Consider the following 25,402-nt stretch of genomic DNA (forward strand, 5'->3'; position numbering starts at 1 on the left):
GGCTCATGCCGTATATAGGGAGGCTGAGTGGGGCTTGTGCTGCATATGGGGGAGGCTGTGTGGGGCTCATGCCGCATATGTAGTAGGCTGTGTGGGGCTCATGCCGTATATGTAGTAGGCTGTGTGAGGCTCATGTTGTATATAAGGGGCTGTGGGGGGGTTTAAATATATATAGGGGTGTCAGCATACTTAATTTTGCTCAATATTAAGTATCATAGTAACATAGTAACATAGTTATTAAGGTTGAAGGGAGACTTTAAGTCCATCTAGTTCAACCCATATCCTATCCTAACTTGCCCTAACATGTTGATCCAGAGGAAGGCAAAAAAAACCCATGTGGCAACAAGTAAGCTTCACATTGGGGAAAAAAATTCCTTCCTGACTCCACATACGGCAATCAGACAATTAATATTAATAAATTAATATTGAGTAGAATTAATTGCAAGCTATTGGTTCGGCCCTCCACAACAGTCATGGTCTCTCATGTGGCCCCTCGGGAAAATTAATTGCCCATCCCTGCCTTAGAAGAACCAACCAATGTTTTTTAAGAGCATTTAGTATTTTTGTCCATCCGGATTTAAAAGACTTAATGAATCTGACCAGTTGGTCAATACTGGTAGAAAGGTTTTTTGTCTGGGTTAAGAGTTGATTTTGAGGAGATTGTTTAGATCTCATATAACCTGTTTTAATCATTTCATATCGTTTGAGATTATGGTGAGAATGTTTGCTTGCTGCTCAAATTTAGAATTGTGTGAACATATTCTTTGCAATTCATATAAACTATAGGAATAGAAGAGCGCAATAGGGTCTTATCCGGGTTGATTTTAAGAAAGAATAAAGAAATTTACTCACCCTTTCCAGGAGAGATTCAAGCATATAGAATCAGTTGTCAGCTTGCTGCACGTCCAATGGTCCACTCGGTGGCCGCAAACATAAACTTTTATGGAATAAAATTCTTGGACTTATGTGAATTGCTAAACAAGATACCAAATCCAGGTTACGTAGATAGATTAATCATTTATTTCCCAACGCGTTTCGAAGTGCATAAGACTTCTTCCTCAGGGGATGACATATATAGGGTATATGTCATCCCCTGAGGAAGAAGTCTTATGCACTTCGAAACGCGTTGGGAAATAAATGATTAATCTATCTACGTAACCTGGATTTGGTATCTTGTTTAGCAGCGCACATAATTCCAAGAATTTTATTCCATAAAAGTTCATATTCTTTGCAAGCATAGGAATTGACCCACGGGGATAGCTTTTTTTTAATCTTTTGGTTATGTGATGGGGTGGCATACAGAATTGTGTTAGTAGCAGTTAACTTATCAGATCGCATTGGTAGTGACAAAGCCCTCCTCATTTCTTTCAACAAGGACATCGAAAAACTCAAACTTTTCCTTACTATAATTCCAGGTGAGTAGAATGTTACATTGTTGTTGTCATTCAGTCTATTGAAGAAATTGTTGAGACATTCAAGTTCACATTCAGACAGACATTGCCACAGTAGTTGCCTACTCTACCATATGGATAGAACTCACATGTGACCAGCCATGGAAGAAGTCTCCTGGATCCTCCAATGAGCGAAGAACTGAATTTCTGCAATTTGGGCAGTCCACATTCCTGGTAAAGCTAACTGGGCTAAAGACTATTTCAGTAGAGAACAGCTGTGTGCAAAACGAGTGGCCCTTTTATCCCTTGATCCTCTCCCAAATACTGTATGTGTATGTTGAGGCACATTGGATGTCGAACTGTTGACATCCAAGATGATTGGGATCCTTGCTTTGTGTCCAGAACCTCCTCCTTCTAGCTAATGCCTCCGATGTTCTGTCGATCTTGTGGTCTTAATCCAACCTTCCTTAAATCTTCCCACCTTTCCATCTTTCCAAACCAAAATACTTCTCTCCTGGTACATAGATGTGGTCAACCCCTTTGTGAACGACTCTTGGAACCTCCAAAATATCCAAATCTCCTTTTTTCAGACTGCCATCTTCCACATGAGTTTTACAGCATGCTTGTGAACTACTATTCTAAAACTCTCTGAACTTTTGCATCAGATCTTTCAAACCAAGTGAATAAGCCCTACTTATCTTGCATATATCACCCTCATGCTAAGCCTCTTTTTCTGGTGGTCCTTATCCATTTTGTTTAATCTCCTATTTCTAAAATCTCTTTCCTCCAAATCTATGGTCAGTGTATTTGTCTAAGGGTCCCTTTCTTTCTGCCCTGCTGCGCTTTTTCAGGACCTCAACATGGTACCAGACATTGTCTGGTCATCTCCATTTTATACCCTAAGGCAGACCTGGGCAATATCTAACCCTCTGGCTGCTCCAGTCCGGCCCGCAGACCAAGGCAGCTAACCCACTGACAGCATGCCCTACCCCGCCCACTGTCCATCTGCAGCCTCCCGCTGTCACTGCTATCTGCATCATCAGACAAACAGCTGTGAATACATTGATGGAGGTCAGAGCCGACAGCTCCATCAATCAGCGTGTGAGACTCAGTGCACAGGAGACCAAAGCAGAGCGTCTGGAAAGGGGACAAGGTATTTGATGTTTTTTTCATGTCTGTGGGATCTTTGTATGTATATAGGAAACTACATGGGGCTCAAACTGTGTGTATGGAGGCCATGTGAGGGTCACACTGTATATATGGAGGCTATGTGAGGCTCACACTGTATATGGAGGCTATGTGGGGGCTCACTCATGTTGTATATAGGAATATAAGAGGCTATTTGGGGGTTCATGCTGTGTGCAGGAGGCTATGTTGGGGCTAATGCTGTATATAGGGTTCTATGTGGGGGCTCACATTGTATATAGGAGCCTATGTGTGGGGGCTCACACTGTATATAGGAGGCTATGTGGGGGCTCTCTCTGTATATAGGAGGCTATATAGAGGCTAACGCTGTATATTGGATGCTATGTGGGGGCTCACACTGTATATGGTAGGCTGTGTGGGGGCTCACAGTGTATATAAGAGGCAATGTGTGGCATATACTGTATGTAACAGGCTATATGGGGCTCACGCTGTACTTGGGAGGCTATGTGGGGGCTTTTAGGATATATACAGGAATATTCAAATACTTTGAACTAATTCTGCTCAATATTAACATAATTATTAATCTATTGGTTCGGCCCTCAGCAATAATCACTGTCTCTCATGAAGCCCCTCGGGAAAATTAACTGCCCAGTTCTGCGATAAGGGAAACCTCTCTGCAGTTGTTTTCCTTGTCACAGTCACGTCCATCGAGGGCAGCTGTTTAAAGTCTCTCTCCTTTTTGCATCCTTCTGGACTTAAAACCCTGAGTCTTTTCTTCTTATTGAAGAAATTGTCCTTCCTTTTGGCCTATCGTATCTCAGAGAATATTCTTTCCTCAGCCAATTTTTTTCAGAGCCTTTTGTTGCTACCTGTCTATCTGTTTCCTGTTTTTGCTTACTGCTTCTGTTTCCCATTCAGTTATTCTGACTTTTTCCTTAGACTATGTGCACACGTTGCGGAATTCCATTCCGCGGGAAAACCGCTTTTTAAATTCCCGCTATTTTCCCATGGAAAAACTAGCGATTTGCAAGCGTAATTAGCTTGCAGAATGCTTAAGCTTTCCAAGCGATCTGTAGCATCGCTTGGAAAACTGATTGACAGGTTGGCCACACTCGTCAAACATAGTGTTTGACAAGTGTGACCAACTTTTTACTATTGAGGCTGCCTATGTAGCATCAGTAGTAAAAGATAGGATTTAAAAAATAATTAAAAAAAATAAAAAAATATTGTTATTCTCATCTTCCGATGGCCGGCGATCTTCTTCCCGCCTCTCTCCACACTCCTGTCATCTTTTGGTCCCAGTAATGCTTTGCGCGAATGACCGCGAGACCGTGACATCACCGCGGTCATTCGCGCAAAGCATTACTGGGACCGGAAGATGCCAGGTGCGTGGAGAGAGGCGGGAAGAAGATCGCCGGCCGTCGGAAGGTGAGAATAACAATATTTTTTATTTTAATTCTATTTTTTACAGGGATATGGTACCCAGAGCCCGGAGGACAGTCTCCTCTCCTCCGGACCTTGGGTACCATCCGCAAATGTTCTTACTTTTCGCATGGTGGGCACAGCCACATGGGGAAAGTAAGCAGAACAATGCATTCCTATGTGTGCGGGATCGCCGCGATTCCGCAAAATTAATGATCATGCTGCGTATGGGATGCTGGGTTTTTTTTGCGTTTTCGCTGCAAAATCGCGCGTTTTAAATCGCTGCGAAAACGCCAAAAAAAACCGCTACGTGTGAACACAGCCTAATTCTTGAAACATTCCGCAAGGGTCCTTTTTGAAATCCCAGCTCAATCCACCCTTGTGGTAGGTAACCTGTGGTAGGTAACCTTGGGTGCTGGGCAAAAGGCCTTAGCTCAATTTTTTTGAACACTACATAGCATAGGGCTTACCTTTGCATATGTGACTGAGGATCTTTTTAGGAATGTTATATAGGCTGCTTTTTTTTTGCTATATACATTTTTAAAACCAACCTAAAGCAACTGCTTTAGGATGTCCCATGGTTCCTGTATCCTCCAATGACGCGACCAAGAAATGTTTCTTACAGCCTTCTGTGGGGGACACAACCCCCCTTCCTTTATAGGCCTTAATGGGAAATTTGCTTCTATTTTTATTTTCTTTTGATTGTTGATCAGTAGATTCTCCTACTGCTTGCCACTACCTGGTTTAGCCCTTTGCTTGTAGGTGAGTGTAGCCTTTTTACTATTCGCCTCTTCGTGGCAGAAGTCAACAGCCACAGTTTCTGTGTTCCTCAGTGAAGGCTGCAAGAAAGAGATTTTACAGTGTTGGAAATTCTAATATTCATACATTTCTAACACCTATTTCTTCAAAAAGTCTTAGCTCTCAGTTGCTTGTAGGTAGTTTTCAGGAATAGGGTGAAATTTAAATCCACAAACTTAACTTTTTGGGCATAAGGACGTCAAAGGGGCCCCCAATTGGGAACCAACTGCTGCTATGGCCAGGTCAGAAATTAGCTCCTCATTATATTGGCTCCATTAATTATCACATTTTTTTCTAAAGCAAAGCATAGATTCCTTCAGCACTAGCCACTAGTTGCTGACATCTTCAATAAGATGTAAGTGACTTACCTATAAGTATCATCATTAATTTTTCCTCAGGCACTTAATTGAAAAACAAATTGGATTTTATGCATAGGAGCGCAGTGGTGGTTAGAAGAGAAATTTGCAATGTGCAAGGCATTTGTATTTATTAGAAATACAAGTTTGTAAGATTAACAAAAATCACCATATGCCCAAAAAACAACCACATTCTCCTTATTGTCCTGTTTAAGGAACTAGGAGGACTATAGGACTAGATATTCTCAGAGTTGACCTTCTTGATGCTTTTTTTCTGAACACTGCCTGCATTACTCTGGCATGGTGGCGTCATTTTATAAAGGAGCCATGCAGCGGTGATTGATCAATTTTTAGAGTTCAACAAATCTGAATTGCATCAACTAAATGATTGCTCCATCTGGTTGTACAGAGTTTTTGATCCCGTGGACAGCCCCGAAAACTTTGTTACTGTTGTCAAAATAGTTTGCAAACTGAGCCATTTAAGGTTTATAGGGCTCTTACATTTGGAGACTGAGGTCATTCTTTTAGTCACTTTGACTTCCAATAAGCTTTTGCAATAGAATTTTCTACAAAAAGATGAAATAGCCATCTGTATGTCTGTAATATGCAAATTGCCTCTTCAGAGAGAAAGAGGACTTTTACTCTACAGCGCCACCTATTGGTAGTAGCGTTCCTACAAGTCACAATCAACCCCCTTTAACGAGTCTTGTAATATGACTTAGGATAACAGCTAAATCAGAATCTCAATTTGCAGACACAGTGTTTCGGGCTATTGGCCCTCGTCATGTGCAAAGTATGAGATCTGATTGGGCTAGGTGAGAGGCTCTGGATTGAGGTCTAAGGGGTAAGGTTTCTCCTTGTGGAGAGTAACATGCCAGCTCTGGCTTGTCAAGGTAAGGAGGCTTATTCGCCGTGCAATGCTCCTCTGGGAAATTTAATATGCAAATTGCCTCTTCAGAGAGAAAGAGGACTTTTACTCTACAGCGCCACCTATTGGTAGTAGCGATCCTACAAGTCACAAACAACCCTTTAACGAGTCTTGTAATATGACTGTAATAGAAATTCTAGTAAAATGCATTGATGCATTTCCAATGTCTCATTTTGCTTTCATTCTGTTTAGATACAGTATGAGAGAAGAATAAGTGAGCTTGAGGAACTACTTGCTCGAGAACCGCTAAATGAACCACAAAAGAATATGAACAACACAGTAAAAGTTAAAGCCCTTGAGCAGGAACTTTCTATATGTAAGGATGCCCATCACTCCACTGTAATGAATTTTCAAAAAGAAATAGACGCCCTTAAAGCGAAGAACCTGTTGCTTAAAAATGGAAATATTAAGTCACATAATAACGAGGAAGAGAATACTGGTCAAGCAAGAATAACAAGACTGAACCAGGAACTTGTTTCTAAAAGTAAGGAGATACAAGAACTTTCCAAAACTGTGGAACGGCTTCAAAAGGAAAGGATGATGATGCTCACTTTGAAACCCCATTCAAGCACCGTCAGCAGCAGTAATAAGCACGCCGGTCCGACTGCTGATGATTTACCTCCTGCCTGTGGGAGCACAATAGAGAAGGAAGCTTTTCCTCTTATGTTGGATGAAAAATTATATCAGCTAGATACGTTTACAGATTTTAACATTTCTGACCAGCAACAGGAAAATAAGAGACTAAAAGCTGAAGTAGTCAGATTATCAGAGGAAGTGAACCAACAAGTTATACATTATAAAACGTCTCTGGTTAATGCAGAGTATGCCTTAAAAAGGTCAGTACTGTCCATTCTTGATATTTGAATGGTTGTCTCCACAAAATGTACTTCTGCGCTGTAAAAACAAGGGGATAAAACCAAAGGGCTTTCATGTGTATAAATGGGCCTTAACCCCCTTACTATCTGCAACCACTTTTCATTTTTGAGCTTATGTGCCATTGTCAGGGATTGACAGAGGCATTTTCATGATTAAACAAAAGGGATTGGCCTAAGCTCTGGACTCTGCCGTTATAGACAGATGTCAAGTATAGCATCCACCCATTTAGGAGGACAAGTTGAAGGACGTTCGGAAGAGTTTAAGAGAACTGATAGGGTAAAGAGCAGTAACAGCAATACTGAGTATCCTTGTATTATGGGTTGTAAATCATTCACCCCTTAACGACCACCGATACGCCTTTTAACCCCTTAACGTCCAGTGACGGACTCTGCCCCTCATGCCAATGGCGTGGAATGCGGTGAATATTCATTTCTCTTAAGTAGCAGCACACGTGACCGCTGGCAGCTGCAGGAAGACTCCGGCTGACATTGTGCTCGTTATTAAAGAACAAAGAATACTCACTGCTCTCCGCTCACACATTCCCGGCGTGCAGAGCATTGAGTATTCCGGCACCTGCCCTTCGGCTTGCAAACAGCACTTGATGTCCCTGCCATGTGCTGCTTACAATCATAAAGTAGATGCGGGCATCAGAACAAAACGCTGCGATGGAGCGCATGGAAGGTAAGTGTAATGGTTTGTTTTTTAATACAATGAAAAAACTCAAGGAACCTAATTTATCTAGTAGATGCAGAAATGATACAGAAAATATGCAATTCCAAATACTGATGCTAAGTTCACACTGAGTTTTTGACAAGGATTTCGAAACAGATTGTGCTCCTAAATCTCCATCAAAAACTCTGAATAACTTTCCTGACTGAGTTGAATTGGAAAAGCTTCTATAGTGCACGTAGTGCTGTTTTTTAACATTATTTTAAACATTTCCCAGTTAAACTAATAGGAAGCTTATTCAAAGATTTGCATGCACGGCCACCTGTCTAATTCACATACTCCTTTCTGGAATGTCAAACATGTTAATATACCCCATTTTACTTATTTATGCGGCATCCAGACATGTCCACACTGGGCACCATTAGTGCTTGCCAGTCCCTGATTGCTTCTACTCTTCTGTGTGTGGCTGACCACATATAGTTAACCTGTCAGTCATTTTTCTGCCCATATGGTTGGGGGCCACACAGAATGGCATTGCGAGCCGCCGGTTGTGTACCACTGCTGTAAATGAATGTTACTGTGCAAATTATTATATACCATACTTTTCAGACTATAAGACGCACTAAACCAAAAGATGCACCTAGGTTTTAGAAGAGGAAAATAGAAAAAATGTGAAAAAAATGTGGTCCATTCTGTACCAATATCCCCCATCTTGGTATATATGTCCCCAATCCAGGTGTACATAGTCCCCTCATCCACATTCTAGTATACATGGTCCCTTTATCCATATCCTTATATGCATGGCTCCATCCTTATATACATGGTCCCCTGTGCTCCCTTGCGGCATCCTGTTCTGATGCCAGCAGCAGATTTATGGCAGGGACGTCATGCGTTGCTTACAAGCCGAGGACAGCTGCCGGAATACTCACTGCTGTGAGAGAATATTAATTTTTCTTTAATAGCAGGCACACAGTTAGCCGCAGCCGCCAGATTCCTTCAGTTGCTGGGCAATCACTTGAGCCACTACTAAGGAGACTGAATATTCCCTACTCTCCACTCCCAAGGCGGGTAGAACAGTGAATATTCATTCTCTTCAATAGCGGGTACATGTGATCGCCCAGCAGCTGCTGGAGGCTGACATTGTGCCCGCTACTAAACAGAGTGAATATTCACTACTCTCCACTCCCATAGTCTCTCCCACCTGAAGCGCCGGTTTCAGTGCATAGAGATGTGTGGTACTATGGGCGTGGGGAGCAGTGAATATTCATTTCTCTTTAACAGGGTTAGCCACAGGAATTAGCTCCTGCCTCCTGTGACCCGCTTTTCCGCCGCTGCAGCTCCCCCAGCCACAGCAGGTACATCAGGTCTATAAAACGCACCCCCAATTTATCTCCAAATTTTTGGAGGAAAAAAATTCAACTTATAGTCTGAAAAATACTATACATATTTATTGTTGATAAAAACATCCTAAAATTTCTCTTTACATTTCATAAACAGTACAATTTTAAAATGTATTAATAACAAAGTAAAGAAAATGCAAAGAGCATGTGTACCACTGTACCCACAATGCCACTACGAGTATTTCTATGACTCAAGCCCCAGTATACTGTTGGCTACCATGGAATGTATTTTTAAGGTACCATGTCCTATGTGTTTATCACAGCATTGCACTAAACTTATGCCTATGTAATTGACAGCCAGATTCCTGCTTTTAATGACTGGGATCAGGAAAAAAAATGTTAGGATTGTCTAATCCCTTAGTTAGTATTAGACTGCCACTCATGGTGTAGTTAGAATGCTAAAAGCCTGTCTTCCAGTCTTTAAATAACATAGGTGCTAGTCCTTCACTTCCTCCAAACTACTGTATATGTGAAATCCTGCATCTGCAGACATATACCCACCACATGCAATGAACCTTGCCCTCTACTTCTTACTGGCTTCCCAGAGCTCTGTCTACACTGTGAATTACTTCAGAAGTGGAAGGCAAGGTTCTGCATATGTGCTGGGTAATAGCTTGCAGGATTTCAGGTAATCATATTTTATGGAACTGTCAATTAAAACAGAGTATAAAGCTCTGACAAAAATTAAAGGGAGTCTGTCACTATCAACTGCCGACACTGCCATCAGGGGCTTAACTACAGCATTCTGTAATGCTGTAGATAAGCCCCCGATGTAACCTGAAAGAGAAGAAAAACGAGTTATATTATACTCACCCAGGGGCGGTCATGGTCCGGTTTTGGTCCGATGGGTGTCGCGGTCCAGTCCAGCGCCTCCCATCTTCTAGCGATGACGTCCTCTTCTTTTCTTCGCGGTGCAGGCGCACTGCTCTGCCCTGTTGAGGGCAGAGCAGAGTACTGCAGTGCTCAGGCACCAGACCTCTCTGACCTTTCCCGGCTCAACAGGGCAGAGCAGTGCGCCTGCGCAGGAGCCACGACGGGAAGCAAAGAAGAGGACGTCATCGATAGAAGATGGGAGGCGCCGCACCGCGACACCCATCGGACCAAAACCGGACCGCCCCTGGGTGTGAGTATAATATAACTCGTTTTTCTTCTCTTTCAGGTTACATCGGGGGCTTATCTACCAGCATTATAGAATGCTGTAGATAAGCCCCTGATGGCAGTGCCGACAGCTGATAGTCAAAAAAATAGGTGACAGATTCCCTTTAAGAGACCACTGCAAAGTTTTCAGTTTGGCAGGTTTTTCTCTTTATAGGTATATTTTTGAGTAAAATGTAAAATGCTCTTTTATTCTATAAACTACTGACATGTCTTCGAATTTCCAAGCACTAAATTTTGTACTTATTTTCAGAGAATGAGAAATGGTCAAAAGAATAAAAAAAAGCAGAGCTTGCAGACCTCAAATAATGCTAAGAAAACAAGTTCATAATCATTTAGAAACAACAATACTAATGTTTTAACTTAGGAAGAGTTCAGAAATCAATATTTTGTGGAATAACCATAATTTTTAATCACAGCTTTCATGCGTCTTTGCATGCTTTCCTCCAGTCTGTCACACTTCTTTTAGGTGACTTTATGCCACTCCTGGTAAAAATTTAAGCAGTTCTTCTTTGTTTGATGGCTTGTGACTATCCATCTTCCTCTTGATTACATTCCAGAGGTTTTCAATGGGGTTCAGATCCAGAGATTGGGCTGGCCATGACAGGGATTTGATGTGGTGGTCCTTCATCCACACATTGATTGAACTAGCTGTATGGCATGGCGCATTGCCCTGCTGGAAAAACCAGTCCTCATAGTTGGGGAATATTTCCTGAGCAGAAGGAATCAATTGTTTTTCCAGGATAACCTTGTAGACGGCTTGATTCCTATGTCCTTCGCAAAGATTAACCTTCCCAATTCTAGCCTTGCTGAAGCAGCCCCAGATCATCACTGATCCTCCTCCAAATTTCACAGTGGGTGCAAGACACGGTGGCTTGTACACATCTCCAGGTCTCCGTCTAACCATTAGATGACCAGGTGTTGGGCAAAGCTGAAAATTAGACTCATCAGAGAAGATTACCTTCCTCTATGGTCCAATCCTTATGGTCTTTGACAAACTTCAGCCTGGCTCTCCTTTGGTTCTCATTCATGAAAGGCTTTTTTTCTAGATTTACATGACTTGATCCCTACCTCTAGGAGCCTGTTAAGAACTGTTCTTGCTGTGCACTTCACCCCACTGCCATATACCATTCCTTTTCTAGGTCACTTGATGTCATCCTGCGGTTGCTGAGTGACAGTCGAATAAGATGACAGTCATCCCAGTCAGTGGAGAGTCGTTTTCACCCTCTGTCAGTCTGTAGATTTGTTGTCCTCAATGTCTGCTGCTTGACCTTGTTGTAATGGACTGCCATCTTAGAAATTTTAAGGATGGAGACAACATGATGCGCACTCTATCCTTCTGCTAGTAAAGCCAGAATTGAGCCCTTCTTTTCCTCACTCAAAACTTTTCTTGAGGTGTTGTCACGGTCACGTGTGTCTGGACGCAGATGTTTCCGCAAGGTAAACCCATAACACACGTGACCCTGGATACAGCGCCTCCAGTGGGGCGCATTTAAATAATAAAACGTGCAGGTGGATACGCCGCCTCCACCTGGCGAATTTAGTTATTACACGTTATACAATAATTCTGGAAACCCCGCCTCCAGTAAGGCGAATTTAAATAATAAAGGGGGAACCTGGGAAACTTTAACAATGGTGGGCCCTGCAATAGGGAATGGGGACATGGAGACCACCTGCACTCCCCTGAGCCAGCGTCCCTGCACTCCTAACGTTCCCTATACCGGTTCCGCACCGGGCGCCGCACGCGTACCTCAAAGCCCTTGCTCGCCCTGACCCTAAACCCTCACTAGGGAATTGGTCGGTGCGGAAACTAATCCCACCACTGCACTAACAACACACATGAGGAAAGAAGACAATACAGGGGAACACCACTTAGCTTTATGCTCTGTGCTTCTGCTCCTGCAACAGAGCCCTCCACCTGCGTGCGTCTTCTCCTCCACCCGGATCCATCACCATAACAGGATCCTTCACCTTAGTGCAGCCTTGGAGCAGAGTCCACCACCAGTTGCTGCTGCTTAGTAACAGAGTCCCAAGGATGAGTTCAGCTTCTGACACGAAGTCAAGCATGCTTGAGTCCAGCTCAGCAGCCAAGTCCCACATGGTGAGTGCCACTCTCCATAGTCGCCACTCCACCAGTCCATGCAGACACTTCCCGCTGACACCATCACTGCGACCCCACCACGCCATGCCAGCCCTTCGTCCAGACACCATAGCTGAAACACGTCCCCCCTGGCTAAGCTGCGCAGGACTCCTCACCAGCTCCATCCTTCCACCAGGCTCTCAAACTCCGAGTGAACACAATCTCAACAATATCACAGGCAGTGATTGCACACCCCTAGCACACCTTTATAGGGTGTCACACCTGATCCATAATTACGTGCACAAAAAACCTAAAGTGCGATACCACTAACCACCACCGGGGACAGTCAAGACACCTTGGAACTTTCCAAAGTAAAAAAAGTTCACCCAGTGCAATTAAAAACTGTCAGATCATGACAGGTGTACTCTGGTTGGAGTTCAACTGACACTGGAATGGAATGGCTGTCAGACAAGTAGAGAAGCTGATATTTATAACACATTGAAGTGGTCTCTTAATTTTTGCCAGAGCTGTATATGGTAAGTTCAGAGAAGCTGATTAACATTAAAAGTCAAGCCAACTCAATTCTGCTTGTTAATATACAACACTGAACATTTGAGGACCGAGAATTGGTCTGGCTGGCAAATTTTAGCCAGAGGTGGAGGAGACCAGCACATGTCACCAGACCTTAAATTGTGGTCTTTGTTTAACCTGTTTAAGTCTGACTGCGGCATAAAAGTTTCAACTCTACACCAGCAGTTGCTTGCTAATGTGCAGTCCCTTATATCTGATTTAGCTGTTAGTGAAATCTGACTGCTGTAAGTACTTTACTAGAACAAAGAATACTACAAAGATATGGAACTTTATCCAAGCTTACTATGTAGATATGGTAACTGAACCGAACTTGCTACATAGATATAGCATCTGAACCAAGCTTACTAAATAGATACAGCATTTGAACCAAGCTTGCTACATGGATGCGATACCAGCATCAAGCTTATAGATCCAGTACCAAGGTTTTTACATACAACGGGTGAAATAAGTATTGAACACATCACTAATTTTCTAAGTAAATCTATTTTTAGAGGTGCTATTGACATTTTCACCAAATGTCGGTAACAACCTATCCAATCCGCATGGGCAAAGCAATCAAACTATAGATATCCATAAATTGTTATGTGTAATTATGAGAAATGACACCAGAAAAAGGATTGAACACGCTTACTTACATTTATTTAATACTTTTGACAAAAGCCTTTGTAGATGATTCAAGATGCCTCCTGTATGGAGAAACTAGCTACATGTATTGCTCTGGTGTGATTTTGGCCTAGTCTTACACACAAACACTCTTCAATTCCTGTATGTTCTGTGAGCTCCTTCTATGAACTCTGAACTTTAGTTCCCGCCATAAATTTTCTATTGGATTCAGGTCAGGTGATTGGCTTGGGCATTCTAGCAGCTTTATTTTCTTTCTCTGATAGCAATTGAAAGTTTTCTTGGCTGTTTGATTGGGATCTTTGTCTTACTGAAATGCGCACTGTCATTTCATCTTCATTCTGGTAGATGGCATCAGATTTTTATCAGGAATGTCTCAGTATATTTATCCATTCATCCTTCCTTCAAAGTTATGAAGTTTGCTTGTGCTGTATGCTGAAAAACAGCCCCACACCATGATGTTCCCACCTCCAAACCTCACTGTTGGTATGGTATTTTTGGGGTGACATGTAGTGCCTTTTGGCCCAAAACATAGTTTGTATTATGGTTCTATTATATTTGTAAAATGGTTCTAATTCCGTCAGTGATTATGTTCCGAGTTTCATCAGATTTCCATCATTGCCATCCTAATGTAGTCCGAGTTTTATCAGTTTTTCTCAGAAGAGAAAAAAACCTTTGCCCACCTAACTGTCCGTGAAAAACTGACAGCACACACAGATGACAACAAAGTGCTGTCCGTTTTTTTTTTTTCTTTTTTATTTCACGGACCCATAGACCTGCATTGCTAATTTGATCCACAATTTTGTGCAGACCACTCTGATAGGACTCATACACAAAAACATATGTCTGAATGAGCCCGTAGACTGCCACACGTTTACAATGCTATTTACCTGCAGATTACCACTATGTCTGCAAGTAAGTGGTTTTGTTTTTAGCTGAGAGGTTTCCTTTTATGTATGTTTTGTGCGCTTCCCAAAAAATGTGGATTTTGGTAGCAATAGCTTTCTGAGTCACACTGGTGAGTAGTAATATTGTTATTTTATTCTGAAAATGTACACTTTATACACATACAGACTAGAAGGACAGAGGAGCGCAAAATATGCCATTATCCAGACAACTCTTGTTTATAAATGCCGAAAAATCACTTGGTCATGTTGTGAGAGAGGCTCTGAAATAAGAAGCCCAGCCACTGCTGCTCCGTGGGTTGGCAAATCCAACATTGAAATGAATAGATGTGGAGAAGCAGTTATGCTTTGCTTCTGGCGCCTCGATAGATAAAGATTTCAGAAAACACTTGATAGTAGAGCAGGTAATGTGGTTTTATTCTCAAGACGTTATGAAGTGCATTCACTTCATCAGAAGACCACAAATACAGTTGTGCTCAAAAGTTTACATATCCTGGCAGAATTTTTGCTTTCTTGGCCATTTTTTAGAGAATATGAATGAATGATAAAACCAAATCTTTTTCTCCACTCATAGTTAGTGGTTGGGTGAAACCATTTATTGTAAAATTTATTGTGTTTTCTCTTTTTAAATCATAATGACAACCCAAAACATCCCAATGACCCTGATCAAAAGTTTATATACCCCATTTATTAATACCGTGTATTGCCCCCTCTAACATCATTGACAGCTTGAAGTCTTTTGTGGTAGTTGTGGACGAGGTGCTTTATTTTCTCAGGTGGTAAAGCTGTCCACTCTTCTTGGCAAAAAGCCTCCTAGTTCCTGTAAATTCCTGGGCTGTCTAGCATGAACTGCATGCTTGAGATCTCCCCAGAGTAGCTCAGTGATATTGAGGTCAGGAGACTGAGATGGCCACTCCAGAACCTTCACTTTGTCCTGTTGTAGCCAATGACAGGTCGACTTGACCTTATGTTTTGAATCCTTATCATTTTTCTAATGTCCAAGTACGTCCCATGCGCAGTTTCCGGGCTGATGATTGCAAATTTGACTCCAGTATTTGCTGATAACGTGCTGTATTCATCTTTCCTTCAGCTTTGACCAAGTTTTCTGTGCCTTTGTAGCTCACACATCCCCAAAAGGTCATCAATCCACCTCTGTGCTTTACTGTAGGAATGGTGTTCCTTTCATCATAAGCTTTGTTGACTTCTCTCCAAATGTAACTTTTATATTTGTGGACTAAAATTTCTATTTTGGTCCCATCACACTAAATAACCTTGTTCCAGAAGTTTTGAGGCTTGTCTCTGTGCTGTTTTGCGTATTGTAGACAAGATACTTTGTGGTATTTGCGCAGTAATGGCATTCTCCTGGTGACTTGACCATGCAGCCCATATTTCTTCAAGTGCTTCCTTATTGTGCATCTTGAAACAGCAACACCACTAGTTTTTATAGAGTCCAGTATTTAAGCTGATTTGTGGGTTTTTCTTTGCATCCCAAACAATTTTCCTGGCAGTTGTGGACAAAATTTTGTTGGTCTACCTGACCATGGTTTTGTTACAGAACGAGAAAATAGGGGGGGAAGCCAGCACTGCTTAAGGTTAGAACGCATAAATTGAAGTGCATATGCACATAATATCCAGCTGTATTCAAAAATGAGATATTTGGCAAAAAAATTGATCAATTCAATTGAGCCACCCCGCCGCGCCAAGGCAATCTCATGTGGGGGGTCCTACTCTACATTTATAATAAATACTGTGCCATTACGGCCTCCTAAGAGCATGACCACATCAAGTGCAATCTGTACCTGAACATTGCTGGATCGCTCCCATGAAGCCAGATGAATGGTTGGCCTTCATCTGCACTTGTTTCATCTGGCTTCATGGGAGCGATCCAGCAATGTTCAGGTACAGATTGCACTTGATGTGGTCATGCTCTTAGGAGGCCGTAATGGCACAGTATTTATTATAAATGTAGAGTAGGACCCCCCACATGAGATTGCCTTGGCGCGGCGGGGTGGCTCAATTGAATTGATCAATTTTTTTGCCAAATATCTCATTTTTGAATACAGCTGGATATTATGTGCATATGCACTTCAATTTATGCGTTCTAACCTTAAGCAGTGCTGACTTCCCCCCCCCCCCCCCCCTATTTTTTTGTTACAGAACCCCTGATTTTCCATTTGGTAATTACAGTGTGAACGCTGCTGACTGGCATTATCAGTTCCTTGGATGTTTTTTTGTATCCCTTTCCTGTTTTATACAGTTCAACTACTATTTCCTGTAGATCTATTGAGAATTCATTTGATTTTACCGTGACTCACAATGCAGAAAGATCAGTGGCTGGATGAAAGATTCAAGAGTCTTTCTAGATCCCAGAAACTCACTCAGCTTTTATGCACATGCTGATTACAAGCAAACAGGTAGGTCACACATAAGGATGTTACCTTTAGTAGTCATTCAAACCTATTTCTGTCAACTTCTGTGGATATTATCAAGCCAAAATCACCAGGGTGTGTAAACTTTTGGTCAGAGTCATTTGGATGTTTTGGTTTGTCATTATGATTTAAAAAGAGAAAACACAGTAGTTTGACAATAAATGGCTTCACCTAACCACTAACCATGAGTAGAGATAAAAGTGTTGGTGTTATCTTTCATATTCTCTGAAAAAAGGCCAAGAAAGCAAAAATTCTGCTGTGGTATGTAAACTTTTGAGCACAACTGTACACCTTGTGTAGAACCTGGTGTACTTGTGGTTCTGATGCTGAAAAAGTAAGTGCACTTCGAAACACGTTGAGGTAAAACCACATTACCTGCTCTACTATCTCAAGTGTTTTCTGACATCTGTGTCTATTGAGGCACGAAAAACGAAGCATAACCGCTTGTCCACATCTATTCATTTTTTACATGTAGTCACTTAATGCATCTTATTCCATAAGCCTGATATTGTATTATTTTCTATTTACTATTTTCTATTTGTGATGAGCTGTACTGCCAGTGGACCGCTCAGCTCATCAGACACTGCCAAAGGAGCAAAACTAAAGAGGAGGAGGGAGATGGGGGCAGGTGAAGCTAAAGCTGTAAAATGTGCAGGTGCCAGATTCCCAGCCCCGCAGTGTGAATACTTCATAACACACTGCGGGGCTGGGATCAGGGGACTCCAAAACACGCAGGCGCGATAGCCTGATGTCAGTTCTCGGGCAGCGCGCACTGCGCATGCCCAAGAACTATTGGAACAACGCAGGCGCCCTCCGGCATCCAACACAGGAGGAGGCGGCGCCGGATGCTACAGGGAGGTTGATGGACAGCTGGGAGGTGGCTTAAACAGAGGGACACGCACTCTGTCTGAATCCAGATATGAGGACCTAGTTATAAAAGTCAATATTTTGCCGTTAATGGGGGTCAGAAACAGAAGCGCCACCTTCACAGAATGCAGCCTTAGTGCTACTGAAGGTGGCTCTTTTAGTTAAAAACGCCCTGGGGGGTGACAGGTTCCTTTTAAACTTTTGAACAAATTAACACCTTTTCATAGACTGATGATCTAATGAAAATTATTTATGGTAATTATTCAATTAAATGCAATTATTTTCTTTTTCTGCATTATAAAATTATTTCTGTGATAAAGTAGGAAAAGTTTGTTGTAAAATTTGCATATTTTATCTGTTTTAGTTTTGGACTTTGATAATATCCTTTCCTTTTTTATGTTGACTTGTAGATCAAAAGAAGAGGCGGCTCAACAGGTTGCTTCCCTTAGACAGTCCCATCAGAGGGAGATGGAAAAGCTAATTTGTCAGCAGGCATTAGAACATTCTTCATCGAGGGTGGCTGAGCTAAGTAGTAAACTTTCAACTCAAGAGGTAATCTTCAAGTTTCCTAATTTGCTGTTTTGTTTTTTGTCAGGCATTTTTTTTTTTTCTATTGATTTTCAATGTTAAATTTCAAAGTTTTTTTCTTTTTAAACAAGCATTTTAAGAATTGACATGTTGATTTTCTTTCCTCCTCGCTGCAAAATTACGCCTTAAAGAGCAAAAGACGCACAGACTCGATGTGCACAATAGATGTATTTTTCCATTTAAATCAATATGAAGCTTATTCGAAGAGTATTTTTTTAAGTAGGATTGACTCCAAATTCCATGTTAAAAAAGCTGTGAATAGCCCCAAAAAATAGCCATTCATCCTGCCAATATAAGGCCAAAGGAGCAGTATTAGACTAGGTTCACACATGGAGAAACAATTTTCGATGCAGCTGTCATACTTTGCAAAAACTTGTCAATTCTGCTGCAAAGTTAACATGTTACACGTAGTATTTTTCACATATTATGCTGTGATTTTTACCCTGTACATTACATTAAAACGGTGAAATGTGGCGTGATAATTTGTCACATGCTTCCCTGCATATTTTTACCGCTACTTGAGGATGGGTTTTTAAATACCCAAACACCCATTCTCTGTACTGTATATTACCAGAAATCTGCACTTGGCAGTCTGCATCACAAATCCATTGCAATTCTTCAAGGTGTGACCTGGACCGAAAGCTTTTAATTATTCCCAAATAGTTTTGTCTCTAGCTATTAACAAAAAAAAAAAACAGGTTAAATATTTTCAGAAAACCTATAAATTTCACCTTGGAGCTCAGGTCACTAAGCACTAAATACTGGAGTAGTAACCTGACATATTTTCTTTTTCCTTGATTACATATTATTATTTTTATAAATCATTTAGAAGTGAGCGAATCAAATCACAAGACCACATTCCAGCATCCACATCCGTTGTTTGTGGCCGCCAAATGGTAGCCTTCGAGCTGTCGGAATCCCTGGTGCCGCGTTCTGATTTTTAAGCTTAGCGCTATATCCTCATCATTGCAAGACCAGGATCCTGTGAATCGATTTGCTTATTAGCCCCTTCCCACCAAAGCTAGTTTTAGGCTGAGCTGTTTTTTTTCCTCCGTCCACTTTGTTATTGTTGAGTCTGACAAAACATAACTTTTAATGTCTTTGCTGATGTATCCATATGAGGACTTGTTTGTTTTTTTTCGGGGTGATTTACATTGGTCAGTGGCAACATTTTTGAGAATATACCCAGTTGGATCTAATACATTGTAGTATATGGCAGACCCAGAGCCCATATTTAGGCTTCATGTTGCCATAGCAACCCATCGCCACCCCATAATTGTTTTGTGAAGGCTGCTGATGACCTGTAAAATTGGGTTGGTATTACAGCCAACTCGTGTTGTGGATACTCTTGTGCCTTCTTTGGGACGTAACTGTTCGTCCTGATACGGTAACTGGCAATTCAGGTAATAGTTACTTCCTGTGGCAGGAAGTGTTTCATGCATAAAATGTTTCTTTCCGTAATATAAAACATTACTTACATTTATTCCTAAAGATTCTCATAAAGCACCTCCAAAAGCAAGTTGTTGAGCTACAGAAGGACAGAGAGACCCTGGCGGTTTTACGAATCAGAGATGAAGCTCTACAGAAGGAGGTACCATAAATCAGAAACAGCAATATTTTGTTTTAAAGAAAAAGCAAACATTTTATAGCTGCACAAAAAGAATGAAAAGACCAAAGCAAATTACTATCGGATGAAAATGAAAACAAAAAAACAGTCCCAAGAATGTTGTCCAGCCCTCAATTGTTTTTCTAAAAAAAAACCTCTCAGAATGCTATAAAAATATTAACTTGCCAATCCCACACAGCTCCAGTACCAGTACGCCCCCACTTTCTGTTGTTTCCAGATGTGCTTATGATTGCTGTAGCCAATAACTGGTAACAGTGTCTCATTTTGTAATCTTTGTAGTCATTGATTGGCTACAAAGATAAAATGTCTTTCACAATGGAGCAGAAAGTAAAGTGCCAGTGTGTTTACTTTCTCTTTTGTAAGGACTGACATGAACACTGCAGCCAATCATAGGCTATAGCTGTGGGGGCCTATATTCTGTATTAACATGTCAACACAGAGGCAAGGCTCCCAGGCAGATAACCGCTATATCCATGCATTTTGCATGCTTCTTCTGGATAGTATCATTTTCTTGCAGTCAGAACTCCTGTGCTCTAATTGGGTCCAAGGCAGTCAGTTTGCAAACCCTCTCATGCAATCCCCACTGCTTAGCTCACACTGGTTCAGGGATTGTTATCCCTCTCAAAGACAACTAAATCCTGCCACTACCGTTCCCTCTGATGTTGTGGAAGTCACAGCTGCATGAGAGTGCCATAAACGGCTAAGGTCCTATGTTAATAATAATCTATGTATTATTATTAGAATAATAACTTTATTTAAACAGCGACTTCTTATTCCATAGCGCTTTACATACATTATCATTACTGTCCCCAATGGGACTCACAATCTAAATTCTCTATTAGTATGTCTTTGGAATGTGGGAGGAAACCGGAGTACCCGGAGGAAACCCGCGAAAACATACAAACTCCTTGCAGATGTTATCCTTGGTGGGATTTGAACCCAGGACTCCAGCACTGCAAGAATGCAGTGCTAACCACTGAGTCACTCTGCTACCCGTTCTAGGCAGATATTCTCATCCCCTGCCTTGTCAAACTCACTTTCTCCCGGTCCACTCAGACATCTCTTATAGAGATGAACACCTCTCATCCTCCATTCAGATTTTGATGAGGACCAGTCTTCCAAGCTCTCCTCTCTTGTTGACAGCTTTATTGTGGTACTCAAGAATCCTTTAATGTCACCTATAAAGACGCGTCTTTTTCCCAGAAGGGAGTTTCCTTTCGACACCCTCAACCAAGTCCCCAAAGTATTTCCCTTCACAATAAGTATTTGAGGAAGAACAAACAAAATGATAGAATTTAAAAGACAAAGTTTTACAAAACATCTAGATGTTTGACTTTCTGGAAGACTCATTGCAAAAATGGTCTTCCTCGCTGTCGGTTGATACACCAGTTTCTCATATTAAAATCATGCTGCCAAAATAAAACACCCTCTTTGTAAATTACACTCTTCCTGGCATCATCTTCTTCGAATCTCCAAATCCTCCAAGTCCATCTTGACACGAAGGGCATCCCCCACCCGTCATGTGTGAGATATGGGACATCTTCTCTTCAGAAAATATCTGGTTGTTCAAGATTATTGGATATGAAGCTACAAAATAAAATTTTCTTACATGTCCCAAACCGTTTTTTTCCACCCTGTTTCATACCATCCCAACTCTTTTGGAGAAGGCGGAGATAGTTTCAATCAGACTGCTTCTATGGATTTTATATAAACTTTTTGTCTTCAAAAACGATGGGTTAGTGTGCTGAGTTTTAGACCTCAGATGGCTCAACTGCTATGTCCGTTGTTAAATATTTCCAGATTGAATCTTCTAGGACAGTTAGTGCAGCCCTTTGAACAGGAAAAGCTCTCTTCTCCTTAGATATCAAGGATGTATTCCTACACACCCTGTCTGCCAGACTTGTCAACATTTCCCCGATTTTATTAACAGTCGCCGTTACTACCAATTTGTGGTCCAAAAAAACCCAACCTGGCTACAGCCTCAATGGTCGTAACTAAATTTCTTGTGATTTCATAAGCCCAGTTTCACACTCACCCCCTCAGTGAGCAATTCTGATGTTGTAAAACAAGTCTAAATATTCTCTTGCTCAGACTACACTCCTTCACTTATCACTCAGTCACTCCCTTCAGTGGTGGGTCTCCATCATGAATGTGTAGAACAAGCAATCTGGTTACCTCAAGAGTTCTGACTTCAAATTAGATCTCCTCTGTCGGGGTTCTGTTTTCCACTCGAATTTACTTGCACTTCATTTAACAGCGTAGCTGTTGAAGCTGTTTTTCTCCGCAAATCACGCAGATGTGCTCAAGGCAAGAAAACAATCCTGGACTCTGATTTACCACCATATATAAAATACATTTTTCTGTTGATATGAAAACCAATATATGCATTTCAACCTTTTTTGGCTAATTTCCTCCTTTCAGGATAGTCTGGTCTTGGGCCAAAATTGAATCATTAGAGACAGATTTCAACGCCCTCCATCTTATTACATGTCTCTAACTTAGGTTTACACACCTTCTTACAAAGAGATGTCCTTACAGTTTCTTCTTATCATAATTAGAAAGCACTATAGGAGTTTCAATTTAAGGACAGCAGTCTTTCCTTTTTTTTTTTTTAGTCCTTCTTTCTAGTTCCTCTGCAGTACCTCTGTACGTCTATTCTTTTAGAAAATCTATTGCTGGTGGCTATTACATCCAACTGGTGAGTGTCAGAATTGGCAGCTCTGTTCTGTAAATCAGTTTTTAAATTTTTTCATCTGGATTTGGTAGTCCTCCACCCTATAACTTAATTTTTGCCCAAAATGTTATCCGCATATTGTGCTGTAATATTTTTATTCCTCATCTTGCAATCTCAGTGAAAAGTCACCTCATATTCTGGACGGGTTTCTCTCATTGCACATTTATTTATCTCATACCTGCTCCTTCCAACCCTTTTTTTTCAGTCTTGCACTTTTAATAGAGGGTCACTGGCAGAGTCTTGCGATATCAAAAGTCTCTATTGCCTGTTGTATCCAGTCAGTTATAATTGAGGTCTACTGCTCAATGAGCAAAGTGCCACGCCTCCGTATGACGGCGTACTGTACCTCAGCGGATGTGGTGTTTTAAGCTTTTCATCACAAAGCCTCGGTCTTTTAAGTGTTTAAAGTAGACATAGTAACATAGTTTTGAAGGCTGAAGGAAGACCTTATGTCCATCTATAGTAGTTCAGCCTATTTTTAGTGCAGCTGTTCTGCATTGTTGATCCTGGGAAAGGCAAAAAACCCACAGAGTAGAAGCCAATTTTCTCCATAGGGAAAAAAATTCCTTCCCCTAAGCTGGGTCAACCATCTACCTATAATATTATGTTATTTGTAACCTTCTATACTGTTACTCACAAGAAATGCATCCATTCCTTTCTTAAATTCATTCAGTGAGTTGGCCATCACCACTTCCTCAGGAAGAGAATTCCAGAGCCTCACTGCTCTTACCGTGAAGAACCCTCTTCTATGCTGGTGCAGAAATTGTCTTTCCTCCAAACGAAGAGAATGCCCCCTTGTTCTTGTCACAGTCCTTGGTACAAACAGTTCATTGGAGAGATCTCTGTATTGCCCTCTGATATACTTGTACATATATATTAGGTCTCCCCTAAGTCTTCTCTTTTTTTTCTAGAGTAAATAGACCTAATTTTGATAACCTTTCTGGGTATTGTAGTGAACCAACTCCATTTATCATTTTAGTAGCCCGCCTTTGAACCCTTTCAAGTTCAGTAATGTCTTTCTTAAGCACCGGCATCCAAAATTGCACACAATACTCCAAGTGTGGTCTGACGAGTGATTTGTACAGAGGGAGAATTATGTTTTCATCTCGTGTCCCCAGACCTCTTCTAATGCATCCCATGACCCTATTTGCTTTGGTGGCAGCTGCCTGACACTGGGCACTCCAATTTAGCTTCTTATTGACTAAGATGCCTAAGTCTTTTTCCATGTCTGATTTCCCCAGCAGTTTCCCATTTAGTAAGTAATTATAGCATCTGTTTCTCCTTCCCATGTGCATAACCTTACACTTATCTGTGTTAAACCTCATTTGCCATTTTTCAGCCCAATTCTCCAATTTACTCTAATCTGTCTGTAGTTGAAAACTGTCCTCCTTTGTGTTAACTACCTTACATAGTTTTGTATCTTCTGCAAATACTGATATTTTACTGTGTAAGCCATCCACTAGATCATTAATAAATATATTAAATAGTAGGGGGCCCAATACAGAACCCTGTGGTACCCCACTAGTAACCCTGGCCCAATCTGAGTATGCCCCATTAATAACCACTCTCTGTTTTCTATCACTAAGCCAGCTACCTACCCATCTACACACATTTTCCCCTAGCTCAAGCTTTCTCATCTTACTTAACAATCTTTTATGTGGGACAGTGTCATGCTTTAGAGAAGTCGAGATAAATGACATCCAATGATTCTCCTTGGTCCATTTGAGAGCTTACATCCTCATAGAAGCTGATCAGGTTAGTTTGACAGGAGCGATCCTTCATAAATCCATGTACCCCTTAGAAACCCTTCAAAAATGTTACCCACAACAGATGTTAAGCTTACCGGCCTACAGTTTCCAGGTTCCCTTTTACACCCCTTTTTGAATATTGGTACCACATTTGCTTGCCGCCAATCAAAAGGAACAGACCCTGTTTCTATAGAGTCTTTAAATATAAGGACTAGAGGCATGTCTATCACATTACTTAACTCCCTTAATACCCGAGGGTGAATGCCATCAGGGCCTGGTGATTTGTCCATTTTAATCTTACTAAGGCGGTTCTGCACTTCTTCCTGGGTTAGGCAGGTAATACTTAATGGGGAGTTTACATTATCACTCTGCATTTCCCCTGGTAAATCCTTTTCCTGTGTGAACACTGTTGAGAAAAAAGTATTTAAAACATTTGCTTTTCCCACATCGCTCTCTATGATTTCACCCTCATTGTTCTTTAAAGGGCCGACACCATCAATTGTAATCATTTTACTGTTTATATAATTAAAGAATAGTTTGGGGTTTGTTTTACTTTCCTTAGCAATGAGTCTCTCAGTTTCCACTTTTGCTAAATGTATTTGTTTTTTACACATTTTATTTTTTTCTCTATAATTTTTTAATGCTTCTTCATTGCCTTCTTGTTTTAGCTTCTTAAATGCCTTGTTCTTGTTATTTATTGCCCTTTTTACATCCTTAGTTAGCCACATTGGTGTTCTCCTGTTCTTACATTAATCATGACGTTACACTTTTGTCAAATTTTATAGGATGCACATTTCTGCATCTGCTGATGCATCTCTAGGTGGCAGAGGTTTGCAGAGTACTGTTCACTAGTCTGGGCCATCCTCTCATTGATGTCCCACATCTATGGACTGTTTTGGAATGTTCCACAGTCTTATGTCCGCCCAAAGGCATGCATGCAAAAAAATAGCTTTTTGTTACTAACCAGTAAAAATCTTTTCTATTTTTGTCCATTTGGGTACACAGCACCCACTGAATGTCATTCGTGTGTCACTTGCTCTATGGGAGGTTTCTTGTTCCTTAAGATCTATT

The 25,402-nt window shown here is 41.2% G+C and overlaps 1 protein-coding gene across 5 annotated transcripts in view; it reads left to right on the plus strand.

Moving 5' to 3' along the window:
* The window catches only part of CEP162 (centrosomal protein 162), a 179,909-nt gene that overhangs the window by 149,249 nt on the left and 5,258 nt on the right, over positions 1-25,402 (plus strand). For all 5 annotated transcript variants that reach the window (XM_073589647.1, XM_073589643.1, XM_073589645.1 and 2 more), the window contains 3 exons: positions 6,234-6,877; positions 18,045-18,186; positions 19,715-19,813. In XM_073589647.1, the coding sequence (XP_073445748.1) occupies positions 6,234-6,877; positions 18,045-18,186; positions 19,715-19,813 (885 nt within the window). The remainder of the gene's footprint in view (positions 1-6,233; positions 6,878-18,044; positions 18,187-19,714; positions 19,814-25,402) is intronic.

Source organism: Dendrobates tinctorius, unplaced genomic scaffold (genome assembly GCF_039654945.1).
Source record: "Dendrobates tinctorius isolate UK_male_01 unplaced genomic scaffold, ASM3965494v1 ptg000111l, whole genome shotgun sequence".
Taxonomy (NCBI): Eukaryota; Metazoa; Chordata; class Amphibia; order Anura; family Dendrobatidae; genus Dendrobates; species Dendrobates tinctorius.